At 43.8% G+C, this 14,611-nt stretch overlaps 1 protein-coding gene across 1 annotated transcript in view; it reads right to left on the bottom strand.

The window, feature by feature from the left end:
• The window catches only part of DHX34 (DExH-box helicase 34), a 403,223-nt gene that overhangs the window by 69,936 nt on the left and 318,676 nt on the right, over positions 1 to 14,611 (bottom strand). Inside the window, exons 16-18 of the mRNA XM_085625635.1 lie at positions 9,126 to 9,302; positions 7,774 to 7,915; positions 5,837 to 5,968 (exon numbers count right to left, since the gene is read on the bottom strand). Coding sequence (XP_085481761.1) covers positions 5,838 to 5,968; positions 7,774 to 7,915; positions 9,126 to 9,302 — 450 coding nt within the window. The 3' untranslated portion in view covers position 5,837. The remainder of the gene's footprint in view (positions 1 to 5,836; positions 5,969 to 7,773; positions 7,916 to 9,125; positions 9,303 to 14,611) is intronic.

The following is a 14,611-nucleotide window of genomic DNA, read 5'->3' as shown; positions in this document are numbered from 1 at the left end:
AATTGCGCCAAAGTCATCTTATCCTGCAAGCTGCTGATCCTCCAAAGCATGGGAGAACTTGTTCACAGATTCAGGAGCTGCTTCCCTGCGTCCTGCAGGCACCCTAAAAAAAGACAGAGATACACCAGAACCGCAAAAACCCGACGCCACAAAGCACAACTGCACCCGTGCTTCCTAACCCGAGCTGAAGTGGCCCAACAGTGCCAGCACGGTCCCTGGGCCCTCCAGAGACAAACCCCACCTTTGACTTGCCCACTGTTCACTTCCACTGTTGACTCCTGACGCTGCCTGTAGCTGCTGTTTGCAGGCCCTCTCTACTGCAAGTGCTTCTTGTGATGAAAATTGGACACATAAGGGCACCTCTGCAACAGTCTCCCCTGGAGAAGAGGATTAAAGGCGTCCCCATGTCCCTGAGCATTGCAAGAGTTGAGACCCCTTGTTAGTTCAGCCTAACTGCTCCCTCAGTCTGAGCCTGTAGCCTCTTTTCAGACAGACCGATCTCCATAGACCTGAATGGGGCACCTAACGCTGTAAAGCACCTCTGCACCCGGCCACCCGAAGTGAACTGTTGGTGCTGCCTTGGACCTTGCCCCATACTCACCTTAAGTCCAAGAGATTGGTCCCGTAAGTCACTGTTGAGTGCCCAAATGCAATACATGGTTTTCATCCAGAGGTTAACATTACCACGAAGTGCTTCAATTCCGATATAAAGTATCAATGTCACCGGATGCCGAAAAATACACCTCTGCACCCGGATGCACCATTGTCTCCAGAGGTGACTTGTTGGTGTTGCCTGAGACCTTGCCCCATACTCACCGCAAGACCCGGGGAAGGGTCCCATAAGTAGTTGTTAAGTTACTGTATACAACATGTTTTCTTCCTAAGTTAACATTGCCCCAATGTGCTTCAATTACGATCTAAGGTATCAAAAACCTGCTTTCTTCAAACCAATTTTTACCACTTTTACATTCAAAATATTTGTTTCATTATATTTAATCAACAGGTTGAGGAGTGCTGTTTCGTTTTAAGGTCACCTTGTAAGCAATGGCGAAAACTACCTAGCTCCCTTCAAGAGATTGGAGATGACTCCCTGGAAATAATAGATCTGTTCTTCCATGTGAATTTGAATTAAAATGCTTTGAAAGGCTCATCCTGCAACAAATTTGCATCATTTATCAAAACATGGTGTTCAATGTTTCAATAAAATATATTCACTTTGGAGCGTTGGATTTACATTTACACAGTATTATGGAACATGCTGCATACCAAATGCACAGACTCAATACAATATGGGTACTAACACAAGCCTGGCCCGACATATTTTCTCATTCAGCCAGAAGACTTACATTTAAAAAAGTAAAACCCTTTGAAGTGCACATTTAGATCCTGAAGAAGGTCTAAATCTGGAAAACATCGCTGACCGAAACAATCAGCAGTCTTCTGTTCCTTTCCTTCCCCTCTCTGAAAGTTTTACATTATTGCAGGCCAAATTAACTGATGAAAATGCATAATACTTTTGTATTTCACTGAGTAAAGTATTGGTAACATGCTTTGACAACATACACATTTCATTATAATTTTGTTACTGTTACAACACCGGTAAGATCACAATTATAGTGTTAATAGCTTGGAGCAGAAAAAATGTCCAGTAAACTAATTACCAACCACTATTTCAACTCCACACAATTCGCAATCTATTTTAAATGACGGACCAGGTGCTTGAACGCTACAATCGCAGGGAGCTGAATCTCAACTCAGTGCCGTCTAAGGGGCTTTTAAATTAGCACTACAAGGCGTTATGGGTACGATGTGCTTTATGTATGTTTTGGGGCACGCATGCGTGCCCCAAAATAACAAAGCATATAAAGATTATTTGTGGAATTTAAAAGCATGCAGACACCACTGCTATCAGTGCAAATGAATGCGGTTCATCAACGCAGCCCCCTTCCCCCACCACCACATTTGCATGAACAAAAATACATTGCTGATAACCATCACCTTCATGCCTTTGGGAAAACAACATGTGTAACTGGTGCTGCTGGTTATCAGATAGGTATGGAGGGGCTAATGAGTTCAGTTACTTATGGAACAGCAGATGGGAAAAATCTCACACTTTTTTTCAGATCACTTGACACGTTTTTCTCCCCCATTTGCATTGGTATCTTAATGCTTATGTTAGATAACACATTTACAAAGAGCACGTGGTCTACACTCTTGAACATTGGAAACACACTATCACAGAAATGGTATTGCTTGCTCAGAGAATTTTAGCACCAGGGTTACTGGGCACTGAAAACTCAACAGTTTGAGAAATGGTACAGATGCAATGTTACTTAAGCTTCAGCAGTGTTTTATCCAAAACATTTTATAAATTGGAAGAGTTTTGAAATGTTTCAAAAGTGAAACAAAAGCCTACAGAGAAAGGTAAAAGTTTTAAATTATTGGCAAGGACTTTTTGTTTAACCAGTCACTGATCAAAACAAGTAAAAGCCGAATTCAAGGACCACTGCTGGTCATTCATTATTACAGTAGATTGGCCTTGGGTTACACCCACCATGTTCCAGTGGAAACCAGCTGGAGGACTTCAGGTCTACATTCCTGAAGTGCAGCTACTGGGCATCCTTACATCTGAGTATGGGGACGTCATTCAGAGTTTAGGTGAGTGGGTGCCTACCATAAACAGCCAAGCTTGCAGTACAGTTGTCTCATTTAGATGGGGGAAACGGCAAGTTTGCACCAGCGGAGCCTCAGCTGGCATGGTCAGTGTGAATCCCTGACATGGTAGAACATCGTCACTGGGCCATCACGTCATGGTGATGACTGCACTGCCCTTCTTAGTGTGGGCAAGGCAATTCTCACTAGATTTCCTGTTGCAGACCTCCATGAGGTCATGACACCCCAAGCAAGGACATGAAACCATGACGTGATCTGAGAGAACAGGCCAAAGAGGACTCCCAGTCCAGTCAACTAACGTGTGGAGAGTATGTTCATGGCAAAAATAGGACCCATAACGATAAATTTATAGTATAAGCCCAGTCTATTATGCTCCCTATTTGCATATATACATCACTTTTGCCCACAGCATTCCTACTATAGTGATGTCCAATTGGACTCTACTGTCTGAAATAGCCTCCTCCCGGTGAGGACGAATGACTGTCAGTTACGTGGTGAGTTTCTAGGGGGTTGGTATGGGGTACTTATGTACGTTCCTTTTTTACCCTCTTCTGTTTTATTTGATAATATACTTAAGTAAAAGTGAGCCAATTCCTTCGCTCTGAAGAATCCAATGATAAATAATCTTTGAAACAGGGCACAGCACTTACTAATATGTATGTAATAATGTATTATGGTGCTCGTTCAAATGATATACTCTGAATCAGACTACTTATCTGCAACTGTTATAACTCTTGTGACAGAGTATTGGTGTATACAAAATGCAAATAAAAGTTGATTACAAAAAATGATACAGGGAGAAGAATCCCTCCACATAAGTGCAAAGGTTAGAAACAAACTCCTGTGCTGGGGTTTTGTTTCTTCAAAACAAAACATCTTTTTCCAGGAGGAGCATTAAACATGGCGCCTGCGCAATAAAGTTCAGGGCCTTCAGTGGAGCCGCTGCCCCGCATCAGCTTCATTGAAGACATCAAGATCCCTGCCTGCCTGGTGGGGATCTCCAAATCTGACAGACAGTTGTCAACTAGAGCAGAGAGGATGTAGCCTCCACTGGCATGCTGGGCCAGTCTGACAGTACCTAAAGGACCCTGCCAGTACCTAAAGGACCCTGCCAGTACCTAAAGGACCCTGCCAGTACCTAAAAGGACCCTGCAAGTCTTGAAAGCGCTGGGCGTAGTGAGTCAACTGAACACAAGGAGTACTTACAGGACAGATCAGATAGTTAGGAGTGAGGAAGAGGATGTTCTGAACGGGTGCCTTTCCTTCATTCCCAAGATGAAGTTGGAAGAAGTTCAAATTAGCAGCTTTTGAAAATGAGTGTCAAACTCGGAATCTAATGGTTCAAAACTTATCTTAGCGTTTTCACCAGTTATGCAACTAATTGGCCCAGTGGTCATCTGTAACTATCTGCTGACTCAATCTTACATGGGCGGGGCTAAGAATCTGTGTCTTAAATGAGCTGACCCTCAAAAGAGTATCCTTCTAGCTTCATCAAAGGATCGTCTTGCAAGCTGGATGAGTTGGCCTAAAGCATGTGAAGAAATTTATAATGGCATTCTCAAACTTAAGGTCACCCAACGTTCTACTCATCTGAAGGACTTGTATTGGCTGGTACAGTTTTACAGCCAAGTAATATTATGGTAAGGGTGAACGCCCGACATGTAGTGAGGGGTCAAGGGTCTTTCATGCTCAGTTGATGATAAAATGCTATAGTCACTCTGGGCTAGGCTTTGCTAGGAAAGCCGCTTCCCCGTCACAGCACATGTAAGTAACCAAGTATGAGTATTTTATTACAATGTAACATTACCCCCAAGGTGTTTGGCCTTTTCTGGGATATTGTAAGGTTCACTTTCTAATCTCCTTGGAAATCTGTCCAGCCTCTGAATGTCATCTCCCAACTCATTAAGTCTGTTTTACACGTAATGTTGGTCAGTTCACTATGGCTAGTTGTATGCTGTCAAACCTCCCCACATAGGCATCTATATTCTTGTTGGTGGCAGAGTAGATGGAACTGATTTGGAGCAGAATTGTATACGGTTGACATCAGCCCCAAGGGTTCCACAGGGCTCAGCACCTGCCTTAGTAACCTCAGGCGCTGAACTTTTATCATTGCGCATCACCAAAAAACAATTATTTCCTGGCTGCTTTGGTCATCATCAGCATGTCTTTTCTGCTTGATTATTTTTCCAGCACATTGATAGGATTTCCCTTTCCTGCCACTACACAATCGCAAATAGGTTCCACCATCTGCGGCCTCGCACTAGAAAACTTGAGCTCATATACCCAGAAAAGTCCTAGAACACCAGCCTAGTTTGTTGTCCCATCTCACTGCTTGGGCACAGCAGGTACACTGTGCATAACGCAGAGGTCTACAGCTCTTCTGACTTTGATGTATTCTAAGGGGCAACCAGTGACTTGGCTATGGTTGCTCTGAATATGTCAGTCAGAGATAGTGTCTTCACTTCAATTCCCTAGCCAGCTTCTCCATTATTTGCTCGCTTACTTTCTTACTCCACTGGTAAGCCTTACACAGATTCACCAAAGCCAATCAAACTAGTCCTTGCTTGCAGTAATAAACTCACGAATCCCAGAATGTGTCCATCTGGCTACGAAGGAAGTGAATACCCCAGAACCAGGGGATGCGTTTTGTACACCAGGGACTAGAGAACATCAAAAGGACCAATCAATGCAAAACCGCTTCCCGCAGGCGCTGATCTGATTGATGCATTCTGCTAAGCCGCACTGCTCATTCACAAATTCAGCACCACTTCATGGCAGAGCTCAGCGCTCCTTTGTCTTACCTAGGCAATACCTACCCATTATCTGCGCCACCTCCTGCTCTTGAGAGTGAACCATCCAAGGAACCAGAACTTTGAGTGCATTGACAAGACTGGACTACAATTCATATAGTGAGTGGAATGTGTTGATGTGGAAATGTCTGATGACAGATGTTAAGCAGGACTGAAATATTTGCTTCATTCTTATTATTACTACATTTGAAATGTCACCTAAGTACATGGCACTGGCAGGCCATAAAACATTCAGCTTGTGCGCCTTTCTGGCCAGGGCCTGATTATGAGCGAACACTGTAGGCAAGGCTTTGTCAGGCCCAAAATCAGACACATTATTCAGATACAAATTCAACCCAAAAAGATCGACCTACGTCACACATGTTGCTTCCGGTGTTTCAGGATTTCCGTAGAGGTAAACAAGAAATCTTTGCTACATGCTTCACAGTGGTAATGTCTTTGAAGTGACGTTTTGGAGGAGCTCCCAGATGGCTCTTCGGAAGTCACTAGAAGAATAAGAGAAGACGATGCAATCAGACTGAAATAAGTTACTTAACCGCTTCAGTAGCTCTACTACATCGCTAGTCTCCATACAGCCTCAGAATATCCACTCTTGTGTCCTGAGGACCTTGGAACATATATAAAATAGGGGCAGGCATTTAGCTATCCAGCTGTAAAAAACGTTACAGAATATCTAGTAAACAGACTACAAGAATCCAAAGGGATAAAACCTATTACAACTCTGTGTGGCTTCATATAACATCAGAAGTGCCAACAATATAACTACAGCTATCACACCAAAGTATACAAGCATAAAAGATTGAAGTTTGGTTAGGACTTGACACAGCAGAGCCTCCTCTGCTATTAAAAAGTCTAAGCTCATTCCTTCAGCAATAACTTTGTGACCGATCGTATAGTAATAATTATTTTCTGTCCTGCATACAAATATTCGATGCCCAAACCTTCTTGAGTTTCCACATGGATCGGGATTACAATTTGTGAGTAACGACTACAACCCTCAATTTTACACATTTCCCCATTAGCACCTAGCCCCCGCTCCTATGGTCTGCTGAGCACATGGTTTCATCTTAAACTTATGCTCTGCACTCACTCTCCCACCTGCACTGTACACAGTGTTACCATAAGACACATCCTAAACCTAGCCCTCATGACCCCAGTGCTCAAAGGGTCTGGTCATCAACTGTTCCCAGCAAACACGGGGCACAGGGCAGGTCTTGGGGCATGCATAGCTCTCAACCCTTCTGCCGTAAGTACCGGCTGGGGCAGTGAAGAAGATGTAGCATGTGTCCACACCCCGTGTCATATTACTACCGCTGTCCTACATATCTACACCTAGTACCTCCCTACGCTTCTCGGTTCATGGGCAGTGGGAGCAAGTGTGGCCTTCAGCCATAAACTGTGAATTTGTAAGCCAGGTTTGATCTGCAAATCAATTTAGCATTTTATTTGCAAACCTAAGCTTGCAATATAGTTCATGTACCCGGTGATGCATATGTACGAATAATTATTCGCTTCAAATTTTTTTCATTGCTATGATCTGAAAAAGTACTTAAGACATTTGTTCCAAAACGCAATCTCTGTGTTGCTTCCACGTTTGGTGTAAATCTGGCCAGCAGGTCTATTGTAGCAGAGAGTTAAAATAAACAAGGGGATTGTAAGTACACTTTATAAAGTTACTTTTATTTAATACCTATTTTGAACGGATTTACCAATCTGCCAAATTTGGAGCAAACAACGAAAGCTAAAAGCATCAAGGGCCTTTACATGGAGTTTGTCATACAGGGTAATCCGCCAAAACACAGTGGATGTTTGTCTGAAGAATTTAGACTTTCACTGACTATAATTCACTTGTAATACAGCAAACGGGGCATTCACCACGTTTTGAAAGGAGCACCTTGTTTGACAACCGATAAACAGGGCCTCAAGAAGTCTCTACCGAATTTAGTGCAATACCTCCAGCCGGTCGATGCGCAATAGTATAAATAACATCGTTTTCCTTGTGTACACCATCCATGACAGAACTACTGAGAAACTACTTCTCTTAAGGCGTCTGTATGCACAGGCGTGTAAGAATAAATACGCACACACACACAGGCGAGCATACACATATTTGGATTGCAAGCGAGGAGAACGAAGGGGTTAGAAAGAGTTAACTGTGCAAACTCTGCTTTAGGATTTAATATTAGATACCGCTGGGAAAAGCACATTTACGACACTCAATTTGTCGCACATGGAGGAGCTCTTCTCCAATTACGCCAGCGCGCCCCCGGGGTACTTAAACTCTTCTTACGCGCTTCCTGCTCGGCTTCCTGCGACTGCTTGCAGGTGTTCTCGTGGCTTATCCGCTCCATGGGCGTGAAAGGGAGGTAAAGCTCGCATCTAGGGCAGGTCCAGAAAGTGCGCAAACATTCACTGTACAAATCTGTCTCGCTCTGCGTAGAAAAGAAACAAAAGACAGATTACGTTTTTTCAGCATGATCCAGACAAAACAATGACGTGACAGCTAAATTGACATCCGCCTATTGTGAAGCTGATTAAACATAGTTCACAAAAGACCATGATAAAATAATTAATACTTGCAAACTTATAAAATTGCTCGGAGATGTTGAGTCACAAGTAGGCCTCCCAGTTTTTACTGGTTTCTTTCAGAGAAATACAGACGGAAAACAATGTGCTTCCCAACTCCAGGGACCCCCGTGACGGCTAACAATAGTAATAATGCAGAAACTGGGTTATTTTTCTTTCCTTTTCCCCAGGGGCCGTGAATGTATTCAATGCCACCTACTAACTCGTGAGATGAGATTTTCGGATTAAGCTGTGAAACCTTGTGGGGACGAGTAATGAAAACAATAGTTTTAAAAAACGGAATAATACAAAAAACAGGTCTTCTTTTGAGTGACTGACAAGGTAATATCTATGCAGATTGAAAGTACAGGGAGATACAAAAGGAGCCAGATTTACTTAAAATACTGTTCATGTGCCTAGTATTTGCATTACAATGCTTATGTTTACAGGAGTGTATTTATTTTATATACAGCTGCTAAAACCCTACAGGCATCCAATTATAAGTGCACATTTGTCAGTATAAAATGTGGATATATGCTAGCGGCAAATGTTTTCAAACAACACAAAATACATATAAATACCAATAGATGAGAAAAAAATTAAAATGCATCAGAACAGACAGAAATGTTAAACAAGTACTGGTAATGCCAATAAGTCCGGCTTGCATTTTGAGTCATGGCTAATAAATTGAAAAAGCATGCTGTGGTGAAAAATAAAACAGTGCATCCATCTATAAGCTAAAAAAGTGATGAGTGAGAAGTCTCTATTTCTGTGATGTAAAATCTCCCCTCATGAATTTCAATGCAAGCACCCCAGGTATGAGCAGAAGTTCACATATGTATACTTTAAAGAACTGGTAGCAATAAGTCACACAGACAGCTAGATGATCAAGCCAAACCTGAAAAGTAAACAATAAAAACGGGACCCATGACTATAAATCATCAAATAGCAGCTAGTGCATTTCACTTATGGTCCTTTATGTTTTGCTGCCTATTTTTGAACGAGCTTCTTTGCTTACACTAACGTTGGTTGGTTGGTTGGTATGCCCATGTGACCACTTTTCATAGCAGTACTTACCGTGAGACAATTATATGTGAGGAAGTTGGCCATCACGTGCCCCCCCTTGATGGGGTCTGGTTTCATCTCAGTGTTGCTGAACATTCCCGAGAGGGTGGGCATGCTGCTGGTGCTCTGAGGGCCCACATACAGGTTCTGCATCTCCAGTCCACCCAGCCTCCGGATGCTGTACTTACACTGGGCACATAAAAGAGAAAGGGAATGGAAGAGAAGCTTCAGTATATACAATAACATAATGACTGCTTGAAAGCACTCAAGGGCTACCACAACATTTTATTCTGCAGTGAGTAACGGCTGATCCGGAACCCTAGTTGCACAAGGCCCAGGAGTGCAAGATGCATGCCAAAGTTTCACAATAACCACTGGCTTTATAAACTAGAGCAATTTAGATAATTTATTTCAAATGGTTATTGTAACAGTATGGCATGGCTCTGGAAGTCTTGGAGCTAAGGTTAGCCACCCCAAGCAAGGCAATGCCTGCGTATAATGCTGTCACTTAACTTACACAATGGCTTATTTCAAAGCGATTGCTTTAATCCTTTACTCAATAAGATTTACAGTTGAATTTAGTTTGTTGTACGGGATTTCAGGCCAACTGCACTACCCTGCTTCTCAAAAGGTCAGAGAAAAACACATCTAAAAAGCATATGCAGATTTTGAGTTTTCCCCAAGTGCTCTATAAATATATACATTTTTATTGAGAAAAAAAAGGTCAAAGTGTTGTTATAGTTCGGTGATGAAATGAGATTAGAATTAATGTTTGAAAGCCCAAAACCCAGTGAAATTCACCAGTAATAGTTGAGTGAACTAACTATAAATTGTGACCCCGTTATGCACTGCTTATGACCTCACATGTTATAGCACTCATGAAATGTAAAATTACATCATTAATGACATCACTGATGACCTCTCACCAGTTATCGTGACAGCATCCTATAGGGTTTGTGGACTTGAAGGAATTCAACATGCTAAACATGTGTCTAATTTTCTATTACCAATCTAGTGACAATGGACCTAACCTTTGATCACATAATGGACAAATAGCATATCTGTCAAGTTTCGCAGTCTGTCAAGGTCTGGGGAAGAGCATGTACTATCATTGACCAGGGGTGGAGACGCGTGTGCAGGGGCGAATTAGGAACATCACAGTGTCCCAGGTCGAAGGAGGAGGCGGAACTGGAGGAGGCTTTCATCTGGTCTTTTCTTCCTCCTGACTTGCCATGAAAACCTTACTTTCAGAGGCTGGTATCGCCTACTGAGATCTGAACCCTGACATCAGGAATTTTCTTACTTTAAGGCTGGACAAGCGTGAGTGCTCAGCTCAGTTCGGTGGAGCGGATCAGAGGCTTGGTGACTCTTCATTGCGAGCTGACTGTGAGTGTCGAATATGTCAATTTGCAGGATACCCTATTGACACCTGGGGCCCGCTTGACTTGCTGCAGATGATTTAGTAGCACAGCTGGAGCACGCTAGCAATGTACATTTTCTTGTGGGGACCTGCTGTTGAGTGGGTAAAGCCACTGCCGACACCTGGTGGCTCGGGACCAGAAGTCCCATATACCCCTCCTCTGGCATCCCTCAACGCTTCCTGGCTGCGCTATTAAAGAGCAGCGTGTTCCCGCTACTGTGGGGGGCCCGCTTGACTTGCTGCAGCTAAGTAGCGCTGCTGGAGTGCACTACCAACATACTTACCTTTCCTTGTGGGGACCTGATGTTGCAGGAGTAAAGCAACCACTGACACCTGGCCACTGGGGACCACAAGTCCCATCTACCCCTGTTCCTGCGTCACCCAACGCTTCCTGGCTGCGCTATTAAAACATGACATGGTCCCGCTGTGAGGGACGTGCCCGGGCAAAGCCTTGGCCAAAGGCGGGCCCATCCACGCCCGGAGGAGACTGCGCTTGGCCACCCCTCTAACATGTCTCTCACTTGAAGGTACTTTCTTTTTTTATTTGTTGGATCACCATAGATATATTTTCGGTTCGCCCAGCCTTGATCTGGAACATTTCCTGAACTGGCTTGTTTAACTGTATGAACTATTGTGCATCCGAGGCTGGAGATTGTTTGGTTGGTGCTTTCCTGCTCTATCTGCTCCATGGGTCTGATTTAGCTGCTGAAACATACTCATAATTGTTGTATCTATTCTGGTTGATTAAATTATGGGTAAAAAAAAAAGGCGATGGAGGGGACGGGTGGACCATAGAGAATTCAAAAAAAGAAAAAATCTTTTAAAACTGCAGGGAGTAATTGTGTCATAAATCGTATTGATGATTTACTGGTCAAGTGTGAAGAATTGCTTGCATAGAAACCAAACCAGCCTCCCCCTGTACTATAGGTTTTGGGTCCCCCTCATCTGAGATCACAACCAATACGAATCCCAGATATGTTTGGAAAATCACTAAATTGATCGGTAACAGCGAAGCCATTAGAAGCTTCAAATAGACATTCAAACTTGGTTCTGACGTCTCCATCGTACTTGTCGTTCCCACTCGATGAGGCTCTTCCATTCAGCAAACTGTTTCTTTCATTGCTTGAGCTATGTGAGGAGTATTCAGCTACCCAACCTTTGTAGACCCCATCCCTTCAGCTGCTTCGATTATTTCCTTTTGTGCTAATGTGTCTTTTTGTACCCCCCCACAATTGTACAATTAAAGGCAGAAGTGAGGGCGCTTAAATCCATTTTCCCCCATATGTCGGATGTGTTAAACACATTTTTGGGGGACAAGAGTACTAATATTCCCACCAGCCTTTCAGATATCCATCCAGAAGTTAATACTCATGCAGTGAAACCTTCTTTGTCTTCCCCTCGTCCAGATTCAGGTGTGGGGCTAGGTCACGGATGTAGGGGTGGGGGAGGCATCTTGACCCCAGGTTAGTGTTAGAACTGAAAAATGTCCTTCCCGGGCTAAGCCTCAGGACATGTGTCACCCTGTTTGTTAGCTCTTACCACAAACCACATGTCCCATAATGCATTAGGGGCAGCATGATTGTGTACTTTCCCACAATACACTGGGAAGCAGCAGTTGACTGGAGCCAGCTTATAAGCAAGCAGTAACAACTCCCAGGTGCTTGGCTTTGTTTCCTTGGTGCTTGAGCCACGCCCTGATCCTGTAGTGTGTGAAGTGGATGTTCGTTGCACTTCCTCGTGAAATTCGATTAGAACTGGGTTGTCTGGACCTTCAGCTGTCGAGTGCAAGGACCCTTTGTTATACCTTGGGACCCGGTATAAAGAGACTTGTCTAGAAGCGCTAGGACGCGCTGTTGGATTCTTCCCTTTCCTTTTTTTTTTACCTCATTTATTTGCGAACTTTATTGCTACCACTAGCGCGAAGTAGCGCTGAACTATTCGGTATAGTTGCCCCATCTCCTGCCTGTAAGGAGTACGCTCGGACGCAAGGACCCGTAGGGACTGCCTGTCTCCTGCCTGTAAGGAGATTCTCTCGGAAGCAAAGACCCTTTGACCAGTGTTGACTACCATTCCACGCTAGGTTGCGCTACCAGGAGAGACAGCCCTGGGGAGTCCGGAGTTTTGTTTATTTATTGGTTTGGTGCCAAAGGAGACTGCTACCGGCACAGTTCACGTGTCAGTTCCTCACGCGCTAGGACGCGCCTTCAACTGACTTGCTCTCATCTAACCGCAAGTATAATCCAAGTGCTGGGGGATCGTCTTGTGTGCATTTTGAACCTCGCTCATATAGGTTCAAGTCAGTTGAGTACTGGGGCTGTATAAATATTGTGGATCCTTATTTTCTTTTACTTGATTGGCTCATCTGCTTCCGTAGAGGGATATTTGCTGATTCCCTCAGACATGAGTGCCCATGGTTCCTGTACATAAGGATGTTTAACAAGACAGTTCAGTTAACCATTGTACAACACACGGTGCACAAACTACCTATTGGTCAAAGGGAGAAAAGTTATGTTGTGACAATCCTATACTCTACAAATCCCTCTGGAGAGTATGTGTAAGTGAGAAAGTACACACGATTGCTTTATTAGAGAGATTACCCGCTAGACTTAAAAAGTGTCATAGTGTTAACCTATACCCTGTATCTGTTTTCTTTCATACTACAGGTTGTCGTATTCCATTGACCATCTACACCACAGAACCCACACGAGCCTTCCTGGTGCCTCATTCCGGTCTTCCCATTTCTCTGATATTACGTACCTCTTTAGCTGTTCCCTCAGCTGGGGTGCGTGATCTCTGGGGAAAGGGGAGACATCATCTTCGCTCCCGTGGATGCTGGCCTGCTCTGTTCTGAGACACTCACAGTCCTCACAGAAAAAGCCAAGCCCACGTTTATACTATCCCCTGAGCGAAGATGGATGAGGCAGCATCTCTAGATGCCTCTCAAGCTTCCCTGACTGAGTTAATGACAGTAGTCTCTAATTTACAAGCTGAGATCAGTATCTTGCGAGGCGAAAATCACCGCCTCGTAACTGAACTTGGGGTGATGAAAACTCAGAGACAGATGGACGCAGTAAACCCTGACACTATTCCCAAAGTAAAAAAGAATCCCATCCACCCTGCTCATTTCCAGCTCCCCTCTTCCACCTCTGTTTCTAGTAGTGGGACACCTGCCACAACCCCGGTTAATGTCACTGTAGTATCCCCATCCCCCACTCCTTTAGCAATGCCGGAACGGTTCAATGGGGATAGTAGCAAGTATGGGGTGTTTATGAACCAGTGCCATCTTCAATTCCTGTGTCGCCCCGCTTCCTTTCCTGACGACGCAGCCAAAGTGGCGTTCATCATTTCATACCTTAGTGGCAATGCTGCGTTATGGGCAGTGCACTTGGTGGACACTGATGATCCCATACTCTATGACCTCCATAGATTTAAAGAGAAGATGAGAAGCCTATTTGATCGTCACTCGTATATGCAGGCAAGCGATAATGAATTGCTGAATCTCAAACAAGGTTCCAAAGATCTGTTGACATATATCACCACATTCAATCGCTTAGTAACAGAAACACAATGGCCTGAGGAAAAGAGAACTTCCTTGTTTTACCGAGGCCTCAAGGACGACTTGAAAGATATCTTGTCACAAATAGTCGATCCCCCAGAGGATTGTTCTTCTTTTATTGATCTGGTGGTAAAACTCGATCACAGATTGTCCGAGAGGAAAGGTGAGAAAACCAAGGGAGACTATACGCGTCTTTTTCTCAGTAAAAACGAGAAGAAAGACATAAAAGAAACCATCGAACCTATGCAGATAGGAGGAATTCGAGGTCCTCTTTCTATGGAGGAACGTGACAGACGCAGACGATTAAATTTATGTTTATATTGTGGAAAGAGTGGTAATTTTGCTAAAGAATGCTTGGTGAAACCTAAGTTGCCCGGAAAAATTGTGGCCCCCAGAAGTGCAGCCGTGTCCCAGTCGGAAAACTAACTGACTTGAACAGTCCTGAGATCGCTAGTTCAAGTCCTTCCCAAGTAAAGGTCTCACATTATTTGGCTAATACAGTAGCTATTGTCCCTAAACATT

Source organism: Triturus cristatus, chromosome 9, assembly GCF_964204655.1.
Source record: "Triturus cristatus chromosome 9, aTriCri1.1, whole genome shotgun sequence".
NCBI lineage: Eukaryota > Metazoa > Chordata > Amphibia > Caudata > Salamandridae > Triturus > Triturus cristatus.
This window is presented reverse-complemented; position numbering and strand designations above follow the sequence as displayed.